Source organism: Diachasma alloeum, unplaced genomic scaffold, assembly GCF_001412515.2.
Source record: "Diachasma alloeum isolate Michigan unplaced genomic scaffold, Dall2.0 Dall_scaffold_00180, whole genome shotgun sequence".
Lineage (NCBI taxonomy): Eukaryota > Metazoa > Arthropoda > Insecta > Hymenoptera > Braconidae > Diachasma > Diachasma alloeum.
The window spans coordinates 2,997,488-3,020,559 of NW_021680346.1; the positions used below are offsets into that span (position 1 = coordinate 2,997,488).

General features: G+C 36.1%; 1 protein-coding gene across 1 annotated transcript in view; it reads left to right on the forward strand.

Moving 5' to 3' along the window:
• The first annotated feature begins 28 nt into the window (after positions 1-28).
• The window catches only part of LOC107043770 (BMP-binding endothelial regulator protein), a 60,800-nt gene continuing 37,756 nt past the window's right edge, over positions 29-23,072 (forward strand). Inside the window, exon 1 of the mRNA XM_015265394.1 lies at positions 29-145. Within this exon, the coding sequence (XP_015120880.1) occupies positions 29-145 (117 nt within the window). The remainder of the gene's footprint in view (positions 146-23,072) is intronic.

A 23,072-nucleotide genomic window follows, 5' to 3' on the forward strand; every position in this document is an offset into this window, starting at 1 on the left:
GCACCCCACCTCCCGTTGATCGTCAGAAATGCGGAGTCTGCAAATAACATACACTCAAGAAGTCGCTCCTGTGGCAAAAGAGTCCTTCACAATGAATCGTACAAGTCGGCAGAGAAAACCGGATTCCATAGCATTCTCCGTTGTAGTGAGGCCCCGGCATCTGTACACAATAAATGTGTATACTTGGTTTTTCCTACAACAGCGTACAGGTGGGTAAGCCCAACGATAACAGACGATAATTGAGTGTTCTCTGTTTCGTCGTCTCTACTTTATTTTTTTTTTCCCCCGATAATTTTTGTATTGGCACTAACTCGACACACTGGCTCCTTCACGGAGCAATGTAAACAGTTGTGCGGCTTTGGGAATTATATGGATTGTGCTAATGCCACTGATGTATACCACCGCATAATAAATCCCATGGTGGTATGGGGAATTTGCCGCGTGTGGTTTCTCTTGAGGGGAGGCCTCTCTCGTAACGTTTTACATCTTCGGAGAACTGGAGGTTAATGCATAAGTGCAAGCAGGTGTAGGGGATCGTTGATCACGGGTTGAAAGTGGAGTTGTTTGTGAAGACGTTGCTGGGGTTCTCGTTGGAAAAATTTTTGCGAAAAGTTCATTGAATGGGGGTTTTCTCGGCTGCGGTTGCTCGCGAAGAGGAGTTTCATGGTTGTTTGTGGAAGATGAGGAGGGGGGAATGGGGATGGATCTTGTTGGGGAGGTTTTTTTTTTTTTTTTTTTTCCTGGAAATATTGTTCAGGTTTTAATTAATTTGAACTCTCCGGGATTTCAATATGATGAAAGAAATTTTTGATTTCACGGACAGAAATATTCAGTAAAAATTACGGAACAATTCACGTAATCCGCATGGGGAATCGTTTTCCGGTAATTTTTGTAGGAATGGAAGAGAAGAAATCTGAAACATTCAGTGAATTCTCAGGTTCATCACCGAACAAAGTACGAAATTGTCAGGAAATTTTTCCCGAAGAAGTCAAATTTTACAAAAGCTTATCGACTTATTTTGCCTCCAAAATCAAAAATTCTTGAACGTTCAACAATTTTTATGAAGCTGGTGAGTTATTTCTCAATCGTTGGGGAAAAATTACGGAACGACTTGTCCCCACAGCGGTGAGGCATCAGATGGCTGGTTAATTTTTACGGAACAAATCGTAGAATTTACGTGGCGATTCGGACAATTTCAGTTCCGACTCACACTTTTCATTGAATTTTACTTCGCTCGCGGATTACGTTTCGAAACGTAATTTTTACGTTTTTTCCTGGTAATTTTTATTGAATTTTTCTCTCCATGTAGTACTCTGGATGTTCGGGGTGAACGGGTCAGTTTTTTGGCCGTCTACTGTAGAAAAATTGGACTGAATTTTCTGGAAAAAGACCTTGAATTCGATTTAAGGATATCGAAGTACTTTGGCTTTTTTTTCACTGAAAGGCTTTTCGACTTTTGTAGTCCAACGTCAGAGCTTTCATTTAAGCCCCATTTGACCCTTAGCTTCCGGACATTTTACAATCATTTTATTATTTAAACTTTGCATTGAACGTTCGATGCCGAATTCTTTGAAAATTCAGAAGAATTTGAGGAATTCTCTGGGTATTTTTTTCCTGATTTTTCATCAATTTCGCCTGAATAATTAAACGGAAATTCAAATGCAACGTTTCAAAATAAAATGTTGAATAACAAACAGCGTTACGAATATTTCAAGAAAGAAATTCTGAAATTTAAATCCACCAACGATTTACTTCTTTCCTTCCATTATTTTGTGAATCACCGTGGCGCACACCCGGATCTCATCGTGAAAGCTATCATCATAGAAGACTCTCACGAGAAAAAACGCTCGAGGGCGATTCCCGATAGTTTCCACTGAACCTGTCTCTCCGTTCTTATGAAAAATTAATAGTTTAAAATTATTCAGTACAGCCTTCCAGCTACCTAACTACATCCACGCTCCCCCGCGTCGCCCCTCCAGAACAATTCATCATAATTTCCTTTTCATAAAATTTTGAAAAAAATAATTTGCATTAAAAATACTTTTTTATCTGTACGAAAAATTTAATTTTGTGAAAATTATTGCGCCTTCCTCCCCCAATTCAATGAATTTCGAAAACTATGAAAAATAATTCAAAGAAGTAGATAATCCTTTTTCATCAATAAATACTCATTGATTGATGATTATTCATTAATTTATTATAATTATAGAGAATTAATTCATGAACCAAATTAATTCTGTGATGATAATAAGTGGAAAAAATCATGTTGTATATGAAAATTTAATAGAATTGTTTCAACCCCCCCCCCCTCCTCTTAATAAAAATTCTGCAAGCCTTACCTCTTCTTCCAGTTTTATTTCCCTCAATGTTTCAATACATAAATCATTCTCCTTCCTATACACTGTTAGGACATAATTAAATTCCAGATTTCACTTCATTTGAGACATTACTTGATTATTTTTAACCTCAACATGAATATTTATGATCATGGAATAAATTGATAAAAAATTTAAAAATACAATTACCTGAATTTTCCTGATTTTGAAAAATTTTCATGGAATAATTAAACAAAAATTGACTCTTTCCATGGATGTTCACATAAAATATTGATTATTCAATGACGAAATTCCTTGAAATTTCAGCAAAACTTTAACAACGCCCAATTGCTGCACCCACCCTAATTCATTGAATTTCGATACAAAAAATTGAAAAAAAAGACAATTCAACGAAGAAAATTATGAATCTGTAATCATCAAATCCTCATTCATCAATTACTGTTCATTAATTCATAAGTAAAATTAATTCCACGATAAAAATGCTGAATATATACACCGCGAACCAGTCGAAAGTTCCTGTGGATTTCCGGAAAAAATTCTAAATGACTTAATTTATTGCATTGCGTTAATTAATGTCATGAATCACCCAAGAAATGATTTTTTAGATTTGAATATCGCGTGCACAATGTACTCTAAAATTTTCCAAAAAACTCACGAGGGTGGGGTGAAATGGGCACTTTAGACTGTTTAAAAATTATTCATAACTCAGAAACAAATTTATCAATTGAGCTCAGTTTAGGCTCGTCACAAAGGGAAAGAACTGTTCTTTGTATTGAAAAAAAAATTATTAAATTTTATCAACATTTCAACCCCTCATTAACATTTTAAAAAAGTCAAAAGTGTCAGTTTTACACCAACTACCCCTATGCCAAAAAATTATTCCGTAAGAAATCTCCGCAAAATTTCCTCCCCCCCAGGAAGATCATCGATTCTCCCCCCTTCGCCCCAAAATTTCCGTCCAAAAATGATTCTCCTCCCCCCACAATGAAAACCCGCATAAATCCGTCTGTTTCCCTCAACTCCGTACGACTATTACACTTCATCCCGCCTCCTCCCGGCGGCCGAGCAGTATTTCCCTCTCCCCATCCTCCATTACCACCACCTATCCGGTGCCTTCCCTCTTCATCGCACTTGCTCGATTCCCCGGTGCTCCTATAAACCACTACATATTCAAAATTTACATTTCTCTCGCTTCGATTGAATTCTCGATTCACTCTCTCTCGCGATACAGCACAGCCGTCTCTGTCACCGGTCAATCTCCCCTCGCCCCCCGACTCATTGCCCGATGCCGCACACTCCAACGTATTTTTTCCTCGTCCCTCCCCCTCCCTCTCTCGCTCTCTCTCTATCTGTTTTTTTCCCCTCCACCTCTTGTCCACCGTCCACCGCCTCGTCCTTTCCACTCATTCGCATAGTAGTAGTCACAACGGAACTCAGTGCAGCCGCGGCGAGCAGCTGACGCGGGCCAAATTCCGTCTGTTTTTTAAATTAATGTCGAGCGGTTCAATCGCACATTTGTTGACGCGTTTTCATACCGTGGGATAATCGTGCCTGTCCGACAACAAGTGGCGGACGCCGAAAGATACATTAACAATTATTTTCATCATTTCGAATGTTTAAAATTGTGAAATAGTGGCTTTCATGGTTCTAAAGGCGAATTTCAGTGCTGAAATCAGTGGAACGTTTCAGTTGTTTGGTTGAGACTCAGGTGTTCACTATTTTTGTTGATTTTAGTTGTGTGCCACCGGTGAACCAAAGTTACCCGGTGTCTTCGTGTGCGCGCGCGCATGTCCACGCTTCTGTCTACGAGTCTTCGGGTGAGTTCACGTTGTCAGGGGGGTTTAAAGTAGCTCTACCCTTACGGTTAATTCAAAGATTATTGAAAACTGCTAAAAAATTGCAGAAAACTCGATTAGATTCGGAATCCTAATTTTTTTCTCAATTTAATTATCGTTTTGGTTTTTCAAAGAAGAAATGTTTACAAATCAGGATTTAACCTAAAGTCTTATGTGAAAATCAACATTTCCATTGTAATCAAAGATTAAAATCTGAATTTTTTTTTCATTAGATGTGAAAAAATCAAGAATTTTTTTGACACCTCATAAAAAATAATCCACCATTTTGCAAACAAGTTTTATTATTTCTTTATAAGAGGGGAATGTTTGAACGAATATCAATATTTTGCGAAATTTAATTTAGGTAATAGGGGAGGGGAGGGTAAAATGGACACTTTTGACTTTTTTTGAAATATTCATGACGTGTTGAATTGTTCACGAAATGGAATAATTTTATTTTTCAATTGAAAAATAAAATTATTCCATTTCGTGAACAATTCAACACGTCATGAATATTTCAGAAAAAGTCAAAAGTGTCCGTTTTACCCTACCTTCCCCTACTGACTGGGTACGAAATTTTTCAAATTTTTTCCATGCAATTTAGTTGAAAAACTTTAGAACTGAAAATATCCAAAAGGACAGCGTAGCCCCGCCGAAGCGTACAGCTACTTTAAAGCTGCGGGACACCCTCGGGGTTCGATAGTGGTCAATCGCGTACTAATGCGGAATTTTTTCTGTCAACTAAAACAGGACGCGCGCTTCGCGCGCGTATTGTTTTCCATGGGCGCCAGAATAGTAAAACCTTACCGTTTCTCACTTTCATTAATTTTTATCTCAATAATAATAATGCAGAAAAAATGAATGGTTTCAACAAAGCTTTTCAGAATGAGAATTTAATTGTTGAATAATTTATTCGGAATCCACTTCATCTTCTTCGTTTCTGTTTTGCTTTTTACGTTCTTTTTTATTTTTAGGGATGTATTATGTATGGTATACATATACATATACTATACATGTATGCATTTTTTAGAGGAAAGAACGGTATTTCATTTTTTCAATTGTTAAACAAATTACAGTACATAAAAAAATATACAGAGACATAATATTACATTACTTGATAACTGGAATGGAGGCTTCAAAAATCGTTACACTGAATTTTTTTAAAGTGGATTGAACGACATTAAGGGATGTTATTATCGTTGGATACGACTTTTTCCGGAAATCTGAGTCTGGGTGAGCCTCGAAAAAATTGTTTACAACGATTTTATTTCGTATTTCCCCCGGGTTATCTATTCGGTCAAATTTAGATGTTTTTAAGGTATAAATTAGATGGATAGCGACATGCTATATTCTATCGACTTTCCGGATATCTATATGAGGGAAATAATTAAACAATTATTGTTAATGAAAAAAATCAAATAATTATTAATGTACAAATTAAAAAATTCGAAGGCACTTAGCTTTTGCAGCTAAGCACTTGAAAATACGGATAAAAATACGGAATGCAAAATGTTCTGCCAAAATGACATAAATTTGGTTTGGTGACTTTTTTTTACATCTGCATTATTTACAGAGATATTTTGACGTGCAATTATAACTTTATAATTTCCCAGATAAATGTTATATATGTGTGTAAATAATGTAAACAACAATTTGTTTACAACAATTTAATGATTTATAAGGTTTTTGTAGCTGAGCACTTGGAGATACGGAAAAAAGTTCTAAATAAAAAATGTTATTTTGCCAAAAATCCCAAAATTTTGTTGATTGCCTTTTTCTTACATTTGCATTATTTATGGAGATATTTATCATGTAATTATAACCACGTTATAAATTCCCAGGTGAATTCCAAATATCTGTGTAAATATCTGTGTGAATTCGTGTATTTTTGGTAAAGGAACATTTCGGATTCAGAACTTTTTTGCATATCTCTAATTATTCAGTCGTGACAAGTGTATGAACAATTGTATAAATGGAGTGTTATAAACCATGTTGATATGCACTATGAGAAAATTACTCCTGAAATTTTTAAGTAAAAAAGCGTGAAATTTTTCACAATCACTCATTCACAGGAAATTTTCATGTACTTTGTTATTGAACAATCAGTTGAATTCTGGAGTATTCAATGGAATTGTAATTTTCAAGTTCACATGATGATGAAAATTACTAAATAATTTGAAAATTCAAACAACAATTTCCATGAATTTGCAATCCACTGAACATTCAGTTGAATGTGATGTTCAATTTTTGCAATGAATTTCAAAATTCTAGATATCATTGAAATATCAGTTATAATTTAACATGGAAAACCCAATTATCCTGAATTTCCAAGCTGAATGAGAGATTCCATGAACGATTTGATCTTAAATTGAATTCAAATTCACGACATTGAGAATTCAAGTGCAACTATTGCTCAATCTTCAAAAAAATTCCAACAGTGTAGAGTTATAATAATTAAAAAATTTCAAGCGAACTTTTCTACTCGCAGTGCCCGCAGAAAATCAGAATAATAAATGCATAAATTTGTTTTTAACTCCATTGACGCCATTTGTAATTCATGAAAGAGCGCAGATTCATCATCTCTAAGTGAGATTGTCTGGTTTAAACAAAAAATAGCTACACTGAGCGAAAAAATTAGCTCTGCCGAAAAACTATGTTTCACGGGAGAATATTTGATGGAGTGGAACAGATTTACTTGAGGGAAATTAACCACCTTGATAGAAGGAAATTTAATATCTTTCACAAAAATTAAATTTTTGTCGTGATCATCAGAAATATCCCTAGAAGAATTCGAACTGTTGGCAGGAAAAAATATAATCTATTGTACGACAATCATTTGATCTGAGAGAACTCCATAGGTTTATACCATAGAAAGAATACATTGACGAGGAAAGAATATTTTTTTCCCAAAAAAAATTGTCCCCTCGAAATTATTTAGTTTTGTCAATAACACAGTTATCGGCAATAAAATTGTAGTTTCCTCTTGAAATTATCATTTGTTCCATGGAAATTATAAGTGTTTATTGGACAAAGATATACACTACTCAATAACATTCACTTGATAAAACCGGAGCCTTATATAGTTCTCTGTAGAACGAATGTATTTACCCGAAAGACATATAAATGTCTCACGAGAACAATTACTACTACGAAAATTATCATGTTTCGGTAGAAACTTTCTTTTTTGTACACAAGTAAATTGATTCAACACGACAAAAGATCTTTCCAGGGGAACGTATAATTTTTCAGCAAAACTACTTTTGTCTCTCAGTTCACTAGGACGCGAGTGGTCGGATCACCGATTTTCCGGCACTTTTCGGGGATGTCCCGCAGCGATTCGAAACGTGGGGGTCTCACGGGGGTGCACGGAGAGAAATCTATCGCCTGGGAGACTTCAGTTTTCGCTCCGAGTCAGTCCCATGCAGACAGACATTTTGGATATTTTGTCATTTTTGTTCAACTTTTCTCTCCGTGTGGAAACTGTACATGTTGATGATCACATTTTCTTCATTCACTATTTTGTTCATTCAAACGACCCATTGCGAAAGGAAAATGTCAATGTTAGTTTTCTCTTTGGTTGTGAATACGTAAAATTCATGGAATTTTGTAATTGATTGGGTTCGATGATTTAAGAATGCATCGAATTTTTAATCAGGAGAAAGTTCAGAGCAATATTCAATTGAATATTGATAATTCTGAAACATTTTTGTTATTATGTCAAGCGTGAAAATTTGGAATGGATTTTTAGAAACCAATTTAATCGGAATTCCATGTAAAAGTTGCAGTTCGGAATAGAATACACTTTTGGAAATCTATGAAAATATTCACGGGGAGAAATATTCAATAAAAATTGCGTATCTTTTTCGTAATTCCGGGGCGTAATGTGGTTGTAGGAAATTTTACGGAACTGTGACGTAATTTTTCCAGAGCGTTCCGTAAATTTAACCTGAATCTCCTGTGAAAAATTACGATACCGTGACTTAAATTTTCTGAGTCGATTCCGTAATTGGTGAGCGAACTGTGAGTTCCGTAATTTTTACTGAACATTTCTCTCCGTGTTGTTAGGTATTTTTCTGGGGTCCCGTGAACAATATAAATTTATAAATATTGAATTTATATAAAATTTTTAAAAAGATGAAATGAAAAAATAAAAAAGTTAAAAAGTGGAATAAAAAAATTAATCCACTGTTCAAAATTTCTACCTAAAATTTCCAGTAAACTTGTTTGAAGTTGTCATCAAGTGACAGTTCTATTTGAATTCCGAGGAATTTCGTAATTTAAAATTTACAAGTTAATGGAAAAATCAATTTAAACTGTACGTGTTGATGATCATCTTGCCTCTATTCTTTATTTTGTCCATTCAAACGACCCATTGCGAAAGGAAAATGTCAACGGTAGTTTTCTCTTTGGTTGTGAATACGTAAAATTCATGAAGTTTTGTAATTGATTGGTTTCGATTATTTAAAAATACATCGGATTTTCAATTAGGAGAAAGTTCAGAGCAATATTCGCTCGAATATTTATAATTCTGAAACATTTTTGTTATTATGTCAAGCGTAACAACTTGGAATGGATTTTTGGAAACCAATTTAATCGGAATTCCATGTAAAAGTTGCAGTTCGGAATAGAATACCCTATTGGAAATCTATGAAAATATTGTTAGGTATTTTTCTGGGGTCCCGTGAACAATATCAATTTATAAATATTGAATTTATATAAAATTTTAAAAAAGATAAAATAAAAAAATTAATCCACTGTTCAAAATTTCTAACTAAAATTTCCAGTAAACTTGTTTGAAGTTTTCATCAAGTAACAGTTCTATTTGAATTCCGAGGAATTTCGTAATTTAAAATTCACAAGTTAATGGAAAAATCAATTTAAACTGTACGTGTTGATAATTCTGAAACATTTTTGTTGTCAAGTCAAGCGTAAAAACATTGAATGGATTTTTTTAGAACCCAAATTAATAAATTCCATGTACAAGAACATTTGTTGCGTTTTAGAGAGAAATAGAATACACTGCTGGAAATTCAATGTTGATTGGAATTTTTTAGAACTTAAATTAATCGAAATTCCATGTAACAGTTCCAGTTACTCGTTGTTGAATAGTGCGGTTGCATATTAGAGAGGAATAGAACACCCTGTTGGAAATTCATTGAAATTTCATTGGCGGTTACATGACCATTTCCATTTGCATTGCGGTTTTGAATTGAATTTGTAATCGACTTATTCATGAACTTGTAATTGAGGTTGCCGCTTGGATTTTGAAATTCTCCGGGGAAATTGAATACTGCGTTGAGATACATTCTGAATTGATTGAAAATTAGGAGGAATTTTTAGTGAATTCTATTTGAGGTCCATTCGAGTCTAGATTGCCGAATAATTAGCAACGATTTTATTATTTAAACTTTGAAAATTATTTAAACTTTGAAAATTTGAATCTATTACGCCATTTTGAACCGGAAGGAACCTGGAGAACAATATTTGTTAAATTTTAACAACTAGTTGTAAAAAAATTAATGAACAACCAATGTTAAATTTTTACAACCATTTATTCAACTTTAATGACTGATTAATATTTAGTTACTGAAATTAATTTAGAGGAACTTCCGTAGTAAATTTTGGGGCTATGGAATCGGGGAAAATATCAAAGGTTCCGACACTCCGCAGCATCCTTTGAAAAAAAAACTAATGAAATGACGAAAAGTTCACGGGTGTATTGAAAATTCGCCGTTTAGGTTTCTTTACACTCATTATTCATTATTAATCAATTCCAAATGATTTTTCTTCCAAAATATTATTTATCCGAATTTGTTAACAAATAAAAATTTTCATGAGAGATTTGACAACCACGCATTTTTGTTCGACGCAGTTGGTATTCTTGTGTCCCGATAAAATCCTATACTGTACTATAGAATCTATAGGATATGCTTTGGCTGAGTTCACACCATGGCCTCCGTCGCGCGCACTCTAACCTCTCGCTACGTTGCCATGTTCAGCCATCAGTTTACTCTAACGTAACTCAAATTCCAAACTATGCCATACATTTTCAATAATTACAAATAATCCCTGTGGTGATGGCTAATGAAGTTGTCGGGATATGTTCCTGAAATATATACAGTTCTATTCGTGAAGCGTTTGGATTTTTATTCCATTGTCGATTATTTTTTTGTGATTTTGGAAAAAGTGGTGCTATAAGACTCTGTGTTTATGACATATTTTTCATATTTTCTCGTCAACAATCTACGTGGTTCAGCGTTTTGGGACTTCGGGAGGATGTTTGTAATCACTCAAAGAATATATTCTCAAAATTTCAGCTCTGAAGTCCATTTCCTTCTACTCCCATATAGGTATTTACTGCGGAAGTTCCTTGAGGGTATCCAAGTATTTTTTACAGTTTGGTACAGACCACACTATAGATTCAAGCATTTTTAATCATGAAATTTGTCCATTCAATTGCGTGAAAAAAGTGCACTGTTGTCTGGCAAAATCTGTTTGTTTTTTGTATTTTGTTTTTGTAAAACTGGAAAAGGTGTAAAAGCCATATAGTTAGAAATAAAGAATCGCGAAATAGGACATTATATGCCCGAGCCCAGGGTTGCCAGATAAATGAGAACTCTCGTCGCCAACGGCCACCTTCTATGTCGCCAAAATCGCCACCAGTCGACGCTAGTGTCGCCAAAAAATCGCCAAATTCACTATTATTTTTTTTTTCATTTAAATAATCAATGTCAACCTCACTTGCATCTATATATACATGTATATTATTGATGAGTTGGTGAATGTAAATGACGGAGATGTATATTTAATGTTATAAAATCATTTTATTTAGTCAAATAAATCAAGGGCCAATATTTTTCTATAACAGTTATTTTTCGTAATAGCATATTACAAATACAAGCCAAAATAGTCATTTTCGATGAGATTAGACTTTTTTTGTCACATAGAATTTCATATTTTCTAACATATCATGACTACCAGAATATGAGGTAGAATTGTAACGAATTAGCAACGAAGAGTTTCTCTTCATTTTATGGAAAAAAACGTATATTCATACATTTTCATTTCTAACTGCAAAAATTTGGAAGTAGCCCAATTGTCGCCAAGTCGCCAACAGTCAAAATAAGGCGCCAAAGTGAGTTCAAAGTCGCCCATTTGGCGCCAAGTCGCCCAATCTGGCAACCCTGCCCGAGCCTTGGAAAACAGATCATCGTCCCCCACGTGCAAGATTGCCTTCCGAGCCGAAGGCGAGGATGGCAAGCACGTGGGAGAGGGTGATATGTTTTCCATGGCAAGGTGTGTATATTAATTTTTGTATCGAGGGATCTGTAAAACGCCAATTTCGTGGCTCGCAGCGCCACGAAAATGGGGTTTTTCAGGTCCCGTGACACGAAAAAAAAAACTTGAATTGAGTATATTTTATACCAGATCGAGTATATTATTCTGGATTCAAGTATAAAATATACTTGATTCAAGTACATTTTATACTCAATGGAGGTATACTTTTTTGGTATTCTGTTAATCTGTAAATCTACGTGAGTAAAATTCGACAAAAATCATAAGTATTCAGTGTTATTAAATTGCATTTTGCACAAAAGTATTATTTTTCCAATCATTTGGTGTTTACAAATCAATAATTGAAATTTTTTAAGCTAATTCTTATGGTGGAAAATTGATTGTTTATAAATTATTGATTGAAAATGCTCGTAATTTTAAAAAATTGCAATTTTTAAAATCATTTCTTCAGTCTTCCTCCAAAAGTAAACTTTCCAATTTTTTTTTCAGATTTTTAAAATGTTTTCTAACAATTCAATATCGAGATTGAAATTCAGACCTACAAAGTTTAAATAATAAAATCATTGTAAAATTTCCGGAAACTTAGGGTCAAATGGGGCTCAAATTAAAGCTCTGATGATTGACTACAAAAGTAGAAAAGCATTTCACTGGAGAAAAAATAGCCAAAGTACTTGGATATCCTTAACTTCACCCCGAAAATCATTTTTTAAAAATACTACATGAATGACGCAGCTATTTCATGAATTTCAATCGGACTTATTGACAAATTCAATCGTTAAAACTTCCCAAATCTATATTTGGATATCCTTTGGAATGAGTCATCCGTGAAACCGTGATTTACGTTCGAAATCCACCTAAATTGCGTCTTGGCTGATTTACAAAATCTTAAAGTTATAACATAACCGATAGTCACTTGAATTTTAAAATTTACAATTTTGAACTAGAAAATTTCAGGCCAAAGTCACTCAAATTTTCAATCTTCCCTAGAATTTTTATGAAATCGCCTCGAATTTGGAGCCAAGAAATCTATCCAAATTTCACACAAATCAATTGTTATTAAATACGAACCTTCAATTGAATGAATTTCCAACTCCACGAGTGTCAAATTGACTCTAGGATACGACCATTAGGTAAAATTCGTGCGATTGTGCCTTCATTCCTCTCCAATCTTCCAAATTTCCGAGTTTAAACCCAATTTTTCCTCTCCTGCACCTATTGACCAGTTTTCACCAAATATCTCAGAATCTAAGGGAGATAGCAAAATTTTTATCATAACCTTTTTTGAAGCCCTAAACTCGCCCTACAAAAAATGTTTGGTGATTGTCTAGGGTTAGGGTGGATGTGGGATGAAAATGTGGAGGGAGATGTTGGGAAAATTATTATAGGCGGATTATAAAAAATCACACTATGTTTATGTTGGATTGAACCACTTGTTAAAATTATTACACTCTTTGGTTTTTAATGGTTGAATGTCTAATTAAACTGATGATTGTCTTTTAACTTTCAATTCGTTGAGTCACTGAATTTAGACTGAAATTGNTTTAAATAATAAAATCATTGTAAAATTTCCGGAAACTTAGGGTCAAATGGGGCTCAAATTAAAGCTCTGATGATTGACTACAAAAGTAGAAAAGCATTTCACTGGAGAAAAAATAGCCAAAGTACTTGGATATCCTTAACTTCACCCCGAAAATCATTTTTTAAAAATACTACATGAATGACGCAGCTATTTCATGAATTTCAATCGGACTTATTGACAAATTCAATCGTTAAAACTTCCCAAATCTATATTTGGATATCCTTTGGAATGAGTCATCCGTGAAACCGTGATTTACGTTCGAAATCCACCTAAATTGCGTCTTGGCTGATTTACAAAATCTTAAAGTTATAACATAACCGATAGTCACTTGAATTTTAAAATTTACAATTTTGAACTAGAAAATTTCAGGCCAAAGTCACTCAAATTTTCAATCTTCCCTAGAATTTTTATGAAATCGCCTCGAATTTGGAGCCAAGAAATCTATCCAAATTTCACACAAATCAATTGTTATTAAATACGAACCTTCAATTGAATGAATTTCCAACTCCACGAGTGTCAAATTGACTCTAGGATACGACCATTAGGTAAAATTCGTGCGATTGTGCCTTCATTCCTCTCCAATCTTCCAAATTTCCGAGTTTAAACCCAATTTTTCCTCTCCTGCACCTATTGACCAGTTTTCACCAAATATCTCAGAATCTAAGGGAGATAGCAAAATTTTTATCATAACCTTTTTTGAAGCCCTAAACTCGCCCTACAAAAAATGTTTGGTGATTGTCTAGGGTTAGGGTGGATGTGGGATGAAAATGTGGAGGGAGATGTTGGGAAAATTATTATAGGCGGATTATAAAAAATCACACTATGTTTATGTTGGATTGAACCACTTGTTAAAATTATTACACTCTTTGGTTTTTAATGGTTGAATGTCTAATTAAACTGATGATTGTCTTTTAACTTTTAATTCGTTGAGTCACTGAATTTAGACTGAAATTGATCAACAAGTTGATGTACTGAACAAGATATTAAATTTGGAATACTGATGAATAACTGACTCTACTCTATCATTATCGTGACGATACTGAAACACAACTGCCTTTTGGGGGTTTCGCGATCCCCTGACCGCTCCACCCGAAGGTTCCCGATGGTGCTCGAGGATAATCGGTAGGACCGACCGTTTAGCTGATTGCTGCCTTTCAAACAAGGTAATTACGGAAATTTCGGTATCTCCCGTAGATTCGAAGATATTCCCCGAAAACAGGCAAGAGCTAAGTCGATCAGTTTTCAATGGATATCTCTGAATTTAGGGCAGAAAGCGAAATTTTCGTCACAATATTTTTTATGGAGCTAATTAAGGGCTACAAAAAAGCTCTTCATGCAAATTTCGCTATCCCTCTTAGATTCGGAAATATGCCTAAACAACTGCGCTAAGAGCCAAATCGACTTGAATAGTTTTACCACTTCGCTACTGATTTCACCGCTTCGCTAAGAACTGATTTCCTCTCCAACTTCTGCAGTCCAACTTCCACAACCACTCGTATTTTCATTTAGAAACTCTTGGCCCCCGGCATATGCCAATAGAAACCCCCAGATTCAGTGGCCCATCGAGCATTTTACGAGACAACTGTGACAGCTGCTGCGATTTCGGTCAGCACGTGTGCGTATGCAGTCGATGCCACATTGGTCTCCCAGACTCATTGGCATCTCCGTCCACGAGGAAACTGACAATCGCGTATTTTGACGGCACTTGTGCATCGATTACGACTGCACCACTACACACGATAAATCAATACCGACGTTGTTTTTCATCGGGATTATCGGCACGAGGCTTGGGTGTACATTGGCTCGAATTTCAAACCGCCGTTTTTCTTTGAAAACCTCTTCCTCGGTCGTCTCTTGGGCACTTGAGATCACGCGGAGAGGAAAATTCAATAAAAGTTACCAGAAGAAAACGTAAAAATGACGTTTCGGAACGTAATCCGTGAGCGAAGTGAAATTCAATAAAAATTGTGAGTCGCAACTGAAATTGTTCCAATCACCACGTAAATACTACGATTTGTTCCGGAAAAATTAACCACCCGTCTGGTGACTCACCGCGTAGGGACAACAAGTCGTTCCGTAATTTTTCCCCAACGATTGAGAAATTTTACGGAACGGAACGTAGAAATAACTCACCAGCTTCATAAAAATTGTTGAACGTTCAAGAATTTTTTATTTTGGAGGCATAATAAGTCGGCAAGTTTCTGTAAGATTTTACTTCTTCGAGAAAAATTACGTGACAATTTCGTACTTTGTTCGGTGATGAACCTGAGAATTCTCTGAACGTTTCAGATTTCTTCTCTTCCATTGCTATAAAAATTGCCGGAAAACGATTCCCCATTGCGGATTACGTGAATTGTTGCGTAATTTTTACTGAATATTTCTCTCCGTGCACGGAAAAAATACTTGGATTGAGTATAAAATATACTTGATTTAAGTATATTTTATACTTGAATGGGGTATGGGTGATTCAATTGGTATCAGCCCGGGTTTTACTAAGTGCTGTCAAGTGTAATATAAGGGTCAGACACTGAGTGTGAGAATATAAGAGTCAAAAAGTAGAGGTTAAAAAATGAGGGTCGAAATTTTAGAGTCAAAAACTGAGGGCCTGAATGTAAAGATGAAGGAATGAGGGTCAGAATATTAGGATCAAAAAATTAGGGTCAGAATATTAAAGTAAAAAAAGTGGGTGTCAGGCAATGAGGGTCATATAAGGGCTAAAAACAGTGATCAAGCATAATATATGACTTATATTTAGACCCTCATTGCCTGACACCCACTTTTTTTACTTTTATATTCTGACCCTAATGTTTTCACCCTAATATTCTCACCCTCATTTTTTAACCTCCACTTTTTGACCCTTATATTCTGACACTCAGTGCCTGGCCCTTATATTACACCTAAGAGGGCTTGCTACAACCCGGCCTGATACAAAAGAATCATCTTCGAATTGAAATACCCATCCGCCAATTGAGTATAAAATATACTTGAATCAAGTATATTTTATACTCAATTCAGGTATAGTTTTTTTCCGTGATTGTTGCCTCCGAATGGAGGCATTGTATTCGTAAAATCTGAAATTTTCAATTTTTTGTGTCAGGATAACTAATTCAGTAGCGAAGCGGTAAAGCGGGTCAAGTCGATTTTGACTTTTGATTAGGTTTTGATGAATATCTCGGAATCTAAGAGAGATACTAAAATTCTTCTCATAACCTTTTTTATAACCCTCAATGGGCTCTACAAAAAAGGTCATAACAAAATTTTGCTATCTCTTTTAGATTCCCAGATATTCGTCAAAAACTGGTCAATAGTTAAAATCGACTCAACTCAGTGTACCGCTTCGCTACTGAATTTTCCCTCAGAAGTTGGATGATTTTTCGATTTTTCGAGGATAACTAAAAAAATAATAGTTCACATGAATCCGATTGTGATTGAAAAAAATTATTTAATCCATTAAATTTGAATTAATGGCGACGGTTAGGGCTCAACACCTGCATTTGCGAAAAAGTAATGATTCAATTCCATCAAATCATTAGCTAACAATTGAAAAAAAATCTTGGTCACACACATAACGCGAGAAATTATTGTTCAATCCATGCGATAGTGAGCATCGTCACTCCCCACCGGTAAATTTCAATTTTGACATCAATAAAGTGTCTCCCCCACAATGTATCATTATTTGTTCCCTCGCTTTACGCTAATAAAATATTTTTCTCGGGAATATTAACTACTCAAATGAGATAAAACACTGCTCCAAGGTATTACAAAACTCGTTTTGTTGAATGACTACTGATTTTAAGACGAAGTCAATTGATTCATCGTGCAGATAATCTCCATCAGCATATAAGTTCGATTCAATAAAACTCCCCTCCCATCATTATCCCGGGATAGGCCACTATTGATTAACATTGTTAATTAACTATCGAGTAATGAGGAAGGTGTGTAAGCCGGATTTAGCCCGCGCTAAAGCCAGCCGTAAGAATTGCTCGACCTTCTGTGGATTATTTTCACGCTTTTATTTGTAATTATTTTTTTCTCAAGATGTTATGCTTGCAGATGGGGATTCCAACTCTCCCTTCAGCAATTCCTCGTGTCCTCGGGGAAAGATTCCACGGGTCTCTTCCTGGGTCGAGTATTCTTTGAGTCGCGCCGCACGATTCCCGGGGTGATTATCACGACAGGTGCACACAACGGGCAATTTCAATCGTTCTAAGCGACACTTTTACATGTCTTAGGGAATCTCGGTTGTTAATTGGACGGTGTTGATTTGTTTCGAGTTCTTTTCACGGAGTTTAACGGACGAGAGTGGCCTCCGGCTATTCTGGTGGCCTTCAACATCTGGCGATTGTAAATAAGGGGAATATTCAGGATATGTTGACGTTTTTAGGGTCAATACTGTGAAGGCTGGGTGGAAAATTCGATTTTCAGTGCCGCCCCTCTGAGGGGAATGAGTCTTTTTTGCCAGCCTCGCACTCTACTAGGAGCCATAAACGGTTAGGATGGGTTCTTCGAGGTGTTTACTCGAAGATGTGAAGAGGACAGATTTTTTATTAACATTAAACATATTTAATTATTTAATTCAATTGCCATCGGCCAGTGAGCAATGGAATCGAACTTTGAGGGTAATACCGCCCGGCGTTAGTCCAATACCGCTCACCTTGTTTTGATGACTTCTTTGAGCAATGCATACCAACTATTATAATTTGTCCTATTTTCATCCTTCGTTTCCATTCTTTGGCTCCATTTTGAGAAAGATTTCACGTGAATAATAATAAATTATCCTGAATTTACCCGATGTTCCAGTGGCCACCGACTACCCCAAACAATCGAGCTGTCACTCGACCGCCCTCTAGCTGCAGAGTCTAGCAGCCCTATAGAAAACCTGGGCGGCATTACCCACAAACTCTGGGCGAAATTACCCACTAACGCGGAGGCTGATAAAATAGCCAATAATAACTGATGAAGATATTTTTCTGGTATCGAAAAGGTCGCAATGGGTGTGGAAATGTATAACGAACGTATATTTCGCACTCCATTCAATTATGGGCCAACTGAAACTTTGAAAAATCTTCAATTCTGGGGTCGAAATATTTTAAGAATTCGGTAGGAAAAGATTTTGATTTTTTTAACGATGTTTTCACGGGAGAAAATTAAAAATTTCTGTTGAAATTACTTGTTGTTATCAAATGTTTGCATAATAAAGAAAGAAAAAAAAATTCTTTTCCCTTTGCTACGACAGCCTTCAGGTAGTAGAATCCGGATATAAGGGTCTCATTGCAAGAGCACTTTTGAGTTTTCTGCTTTTAGCTGTTGTTTCCATAAACAGCAGGGTACGCTACAGTTTTTCTCTTGAATTCGAGGCGGGAAATACCCAAATGTAACGTTTTATGTTGATATTTGGTTGTTTGGAGCATTTCGTGAATACTTTCAAGATAATTAATTCAATATTCTATTCTGCGACGAAACACATTTTTATTTCAGTGCATCCATAACGTCAATTTCTACCATTATTTTTCGATAAAATGAAACCAAAAAGAATTCTTTTGGATTGAGACTGTGTAAAAATTTTCATTTTATCCATTAAAAAATCCCAAAATAAAATGAACTAAATGGACTAAAATTTTTCAATAATTTTCAGTAGTAATACCCCGAGAGCTTCAAAATTATCCGTTATTTCCCGACAGCTTCGTTGCAAAAAATGAGGATGTCAAGTTTTGCAGGTTAAAAAGTGCCGAGCGCTTGCGCGAGGGATTTTTCCGCAAAACTTGGCACGACGGTTTGTTTGCAGGGGAGCATGAGGGAAATCGGGAAACCCGATTAATTTTGAATCTCGAGGGGTATTTGTCGGATTATTTTTCCCAATCGGATTTTGGCCAAGTAGAGTACAGTGGACAACATCAGGAAGTGAATTGGGGAAGATTTGAACAGATTATGTTAATAGAATAACCCGATTTCCATAGACTGTCAAATATAAGATTCTATCTGAAATGAGCCGAAAAAATGAAGAGCTACTGCGAAATATTCAGGTAAAAAAAATGAAGAACTACTGCGAAATATTCAAAAGCTAGGAGAAGATATCTGAGAGAAAATTGTCGGGTGGCCTCAAACACTGCGCTCTAATTGGTCGAAATCCGATTAGGAAAAATAATCAAAAATATTTTTTAACAACTAGAGTTCATTACCGTCACAGAAATTGTACTCGTGTCCGATTTTCCTATTGTATTTCTTCGACTGAAAGGATATCTGAAAGCATTAATTTCCAACTGCTCTCGTTGTCAACTAGTTGCGATCATAAATAATAGTCGAGTAGTTGCGGAAAAATTGTGTCGTTAGGGTTTAATGGGGTCATTAAGGCGTCGTTACGGAGATGGTTCGGGGGATTGATGGATTCTCGGCATTGTCGGAAAAATGGGACTCCCTCTAATGGGTTGTAACTATTTCCACGATGCTTTCTGGAGTTAGTCTGGGGGGTGGTAGAAGGTCGTTGCTGAGGGGAGGGGAAGAATTAGTTATTCCTAGCGAGAGAGTTGGTACGCATATACCGGAAAGAGGAGGTAGATTACGTATTTTTATGGAACGAGTCGTTTAGCAGACGAAACGACAATGAAGCGTCACTTTAACATATTTTTTCACTCAGTGGTTTTAATGACCACACGCGGCATTGTTTAGCGAATTATGTTTTGCGGGAAATTAATGGCACGTGAATAATGCCAGCAGAAAGTGATCCGAGAGAGAATTTCAATCTTATCAATTTTTTTCTGGTCAATTACTCTGAGAGAATATAAATTAAGAATTACCATGTGAACATAGTAATTTGATTTGTTTTAATCCAACGATTGCGATGTGAAATTCATTTTCTGCTATTTAACATAGTAATTTTTAACGGTCAAAACAGTATAAAATACACGGATGAAAAAATAATTTTCAAAAGTGTTACAAACGCTTCATTTTTTCACCAATTTTTACGATTTAACGACGAGAAATTACTCAATTCGTATGAATTTTTACTACGTTAAATTGTAATTTTTTCTTACGATTTAAAACTTTAGTTTAGGGGAGGGTGTGCTTGTACCGCCCACCTAAGGGAAAATGCCAGTTTTATATTTTATATTTCAACTTGAGTATAAAAAACGTATTTGTGAAACTTCTTTAACTATTGAACTCGTTATTCTCGAAGTGTAGACTCCTAATTCTCCTTAGAATCCGTAAAATTGATTGAAAATAAAAAAGAGAGCCTATTGAGCGGTACTACCCGCCGTCGGGTAATACCGCTCGGCACGATTCCAATGCCGCTCATAGGGTTTTGCGTGTATCGCTCGCGCCGCAACGTAACCTGTACTCGAGTGCTGTCGAGCAACTAGTGGCCGATCCTATGGGCGGGNGCCGTCGGGTAATACCTCTTGGCACGATTCCAATACCGCTCATAGGGTTTTGCGTATATCGCTCGCGCCGCAACCTAACCTGTACTCGAGTGCTGTTGAGCATCTACGCGGCCGATCCTATGAGCGGTATTACCGGCTCCGCTCGGCGTCAACAAAATTGTTGATAATTATTGGCATGAGTGGAGTTTTGAGTTCGAATTGGTTTCAAATTACGCGTGAAAGTACCACGAATCGAATAATCACAGTTTAATATGAGAATTCAGCGTTTAAACTATCAAACACCTTAATTACAACCAGCTGATCAATTAAAAACATATGATTGGCTGACCGCCCCCCTTCCCCTTCCCCCACCACCACAAGGGAAGGCATATAAGGACTACCCCTAGACATCGGAGCTCAGAATCGGAGCTCATAGCCCTGAAGATGCAGACTGCAATGTTTGCGAAACGTCGGCGCAACGCTGAATCCAAACGCGGCATCCATCCGGAAGCCAAAGATTTCATTAATCATGGCCGCGAAAGCCTCAAAACTAAAACCTTAATTACAAGTTCACAAATTTTGCACTCTAAAGACCTCAAAACTTCGTTACGTGTTTTTTCATATTTAAAGTGGTAAATAAAGTGAAATTTTTTCGACAATCACATCCTATCATTAAATTCTTCATGATCAGGAACAGAAAGAAATTTTCAAGTTAATGGTTGTGGAGAAAATCGGGTGAGTGGTATTACCCGCTGAGCGGTACAGGCACACCCTCCCCTATACGCTCGCGCCGCCTATATTTTACTCGAGGAAATAGCAGAAATTATTATGTTGACTAGTAAAAACCCCAGCGGACGACGACAGCATCGATTGTTTTCAATTCTTGGAATCTCCTTCCTTCGTCGACCACGCAATGGCCCGGGTGGCGGATTCTATAATTCTAAAACATTCATTCCTTCCTCCCCCCTCCTCATTTTTCAGAATGAATATACGTAGAGCAAAATTATTGATAATAATTTTCACGGATGATAAAGAAGATTGAATATGGTTTTTCACTTCGGTTATTCAAAAAATCCCCCCCTCCCTCGTCCTCTTCCGCGAATATTCACTTTGAAAGCGGGAGAGAATATTTTCTTAACCGGCGAAGTAAAATTCATGTTTAACCTCCTAAATTACAACAACAGTAATTTTTCCAACGGGCTCCATCATACACGGAGAGAAATATTCAGTAAAAATTATGGAACTCACAATTCGCTTGCCAATTACGGAATAGAATCAGAAAATTCAAGTGACGGTATCGTAATTTTTCACATGAGATTCAGAAAAAAATTACGGAACGCTCTGGAAAAATTCCGTGACAGTTCCGTAAAATTTCCTACAGCCACATTTCGCTTCGGAATTACGGAAAAGATACGTAATTTTTATTGAATATTTCTCTCCGTGTATTCTAATTTTGTCAGCCGTATTTTTTCATCCAGCACGTCCGTAGTTTTTCATTTGTTTTTAAAATTACTATGTGAAATAGTCAATTTTCGAGTGTGGCAGGTATTGTCCTGCGCGCTCTATTTTTCATATTAAGAATAACTCAGTTCCCACAGTAAAAAAATAATTTTATATTCTTTCCGTGTAGTTGGAGACATTGAAGGTTCTGAGTGGACTTGAGTAGCCGCCAAAATTCTACGTGAATTTAAAGAAAAATCCTCCATTTTGCCCCAAGGTAAATGTGCCTCTGCTCGGCCTTGCCCCGATGGCCGTTCATCTGTCGTCAATTATCACATTTTAATTATTCTGACAGTTCTGGGAATCTTTTGAGAGCGAAATATGATGGGAGTAATTATTTTAGTGGATAAGGAGAGATATCGGCACCAGAAAACAGTGATTCATTGGAAAGTGAAAGAGAAAATTCTTATTCACATCAACTGGTGGCATGACGGAGTGAATTCTCAAGTCGCAATTGAAGGAATTGACAGATTTTAATATTGTTTCCCCGCTGTAATAGTAGAGTGGGATTAAAACTTCCTTGAATGAGGTTCTGGATAGTTGAGAAATCAATAAAAATTAGAAAATTATAGCATTGAATTGATATTTCATTGAAATCTTTCCATATTATAACAATCCAAATCGACTTCAGGTGATGAAAATTTGGTACTCGAAATTAAGACTCCAAAATTAAGGATCAGAAACTGAAGGTTACAAGGGTTAAAATAAGGGTCACGAGGGTTATAATGAGGGTCAATGAAGGCTATAGCCCACCAAAGAACTACCATTTTTTAATAGTATATTTCAGCACGTGTGGGGCAATTTCGTTTTTAACGTGTGTGGGGTTTACAGCATGAGCCGAAGGCGAGTGATGTAACCACACACGTTAAGGATGAAATTTCCCCACAAGTACTGAACAAAATTTTATGTCACGAAGCCTGAAACCGGCTGAATTAGACACGAGACGCGAAGCGTCGAGTATTTATAGTATTTATTAAGTATTTATGCCACTCATGCCTGAAAACGGCTGGATTACACACTCGACGCTTCGCGTCTCGTGTCTAATCCAGCCGGTTTCAGGCTTCGTGACATAAAATTTTGTTCAGTACTTGTGGGGAAATTTCATCCTTAACGTGTGTGGTTACATCACTCGCCTTCGGCTCATGCTGTAAACCCCACACACGTTAAA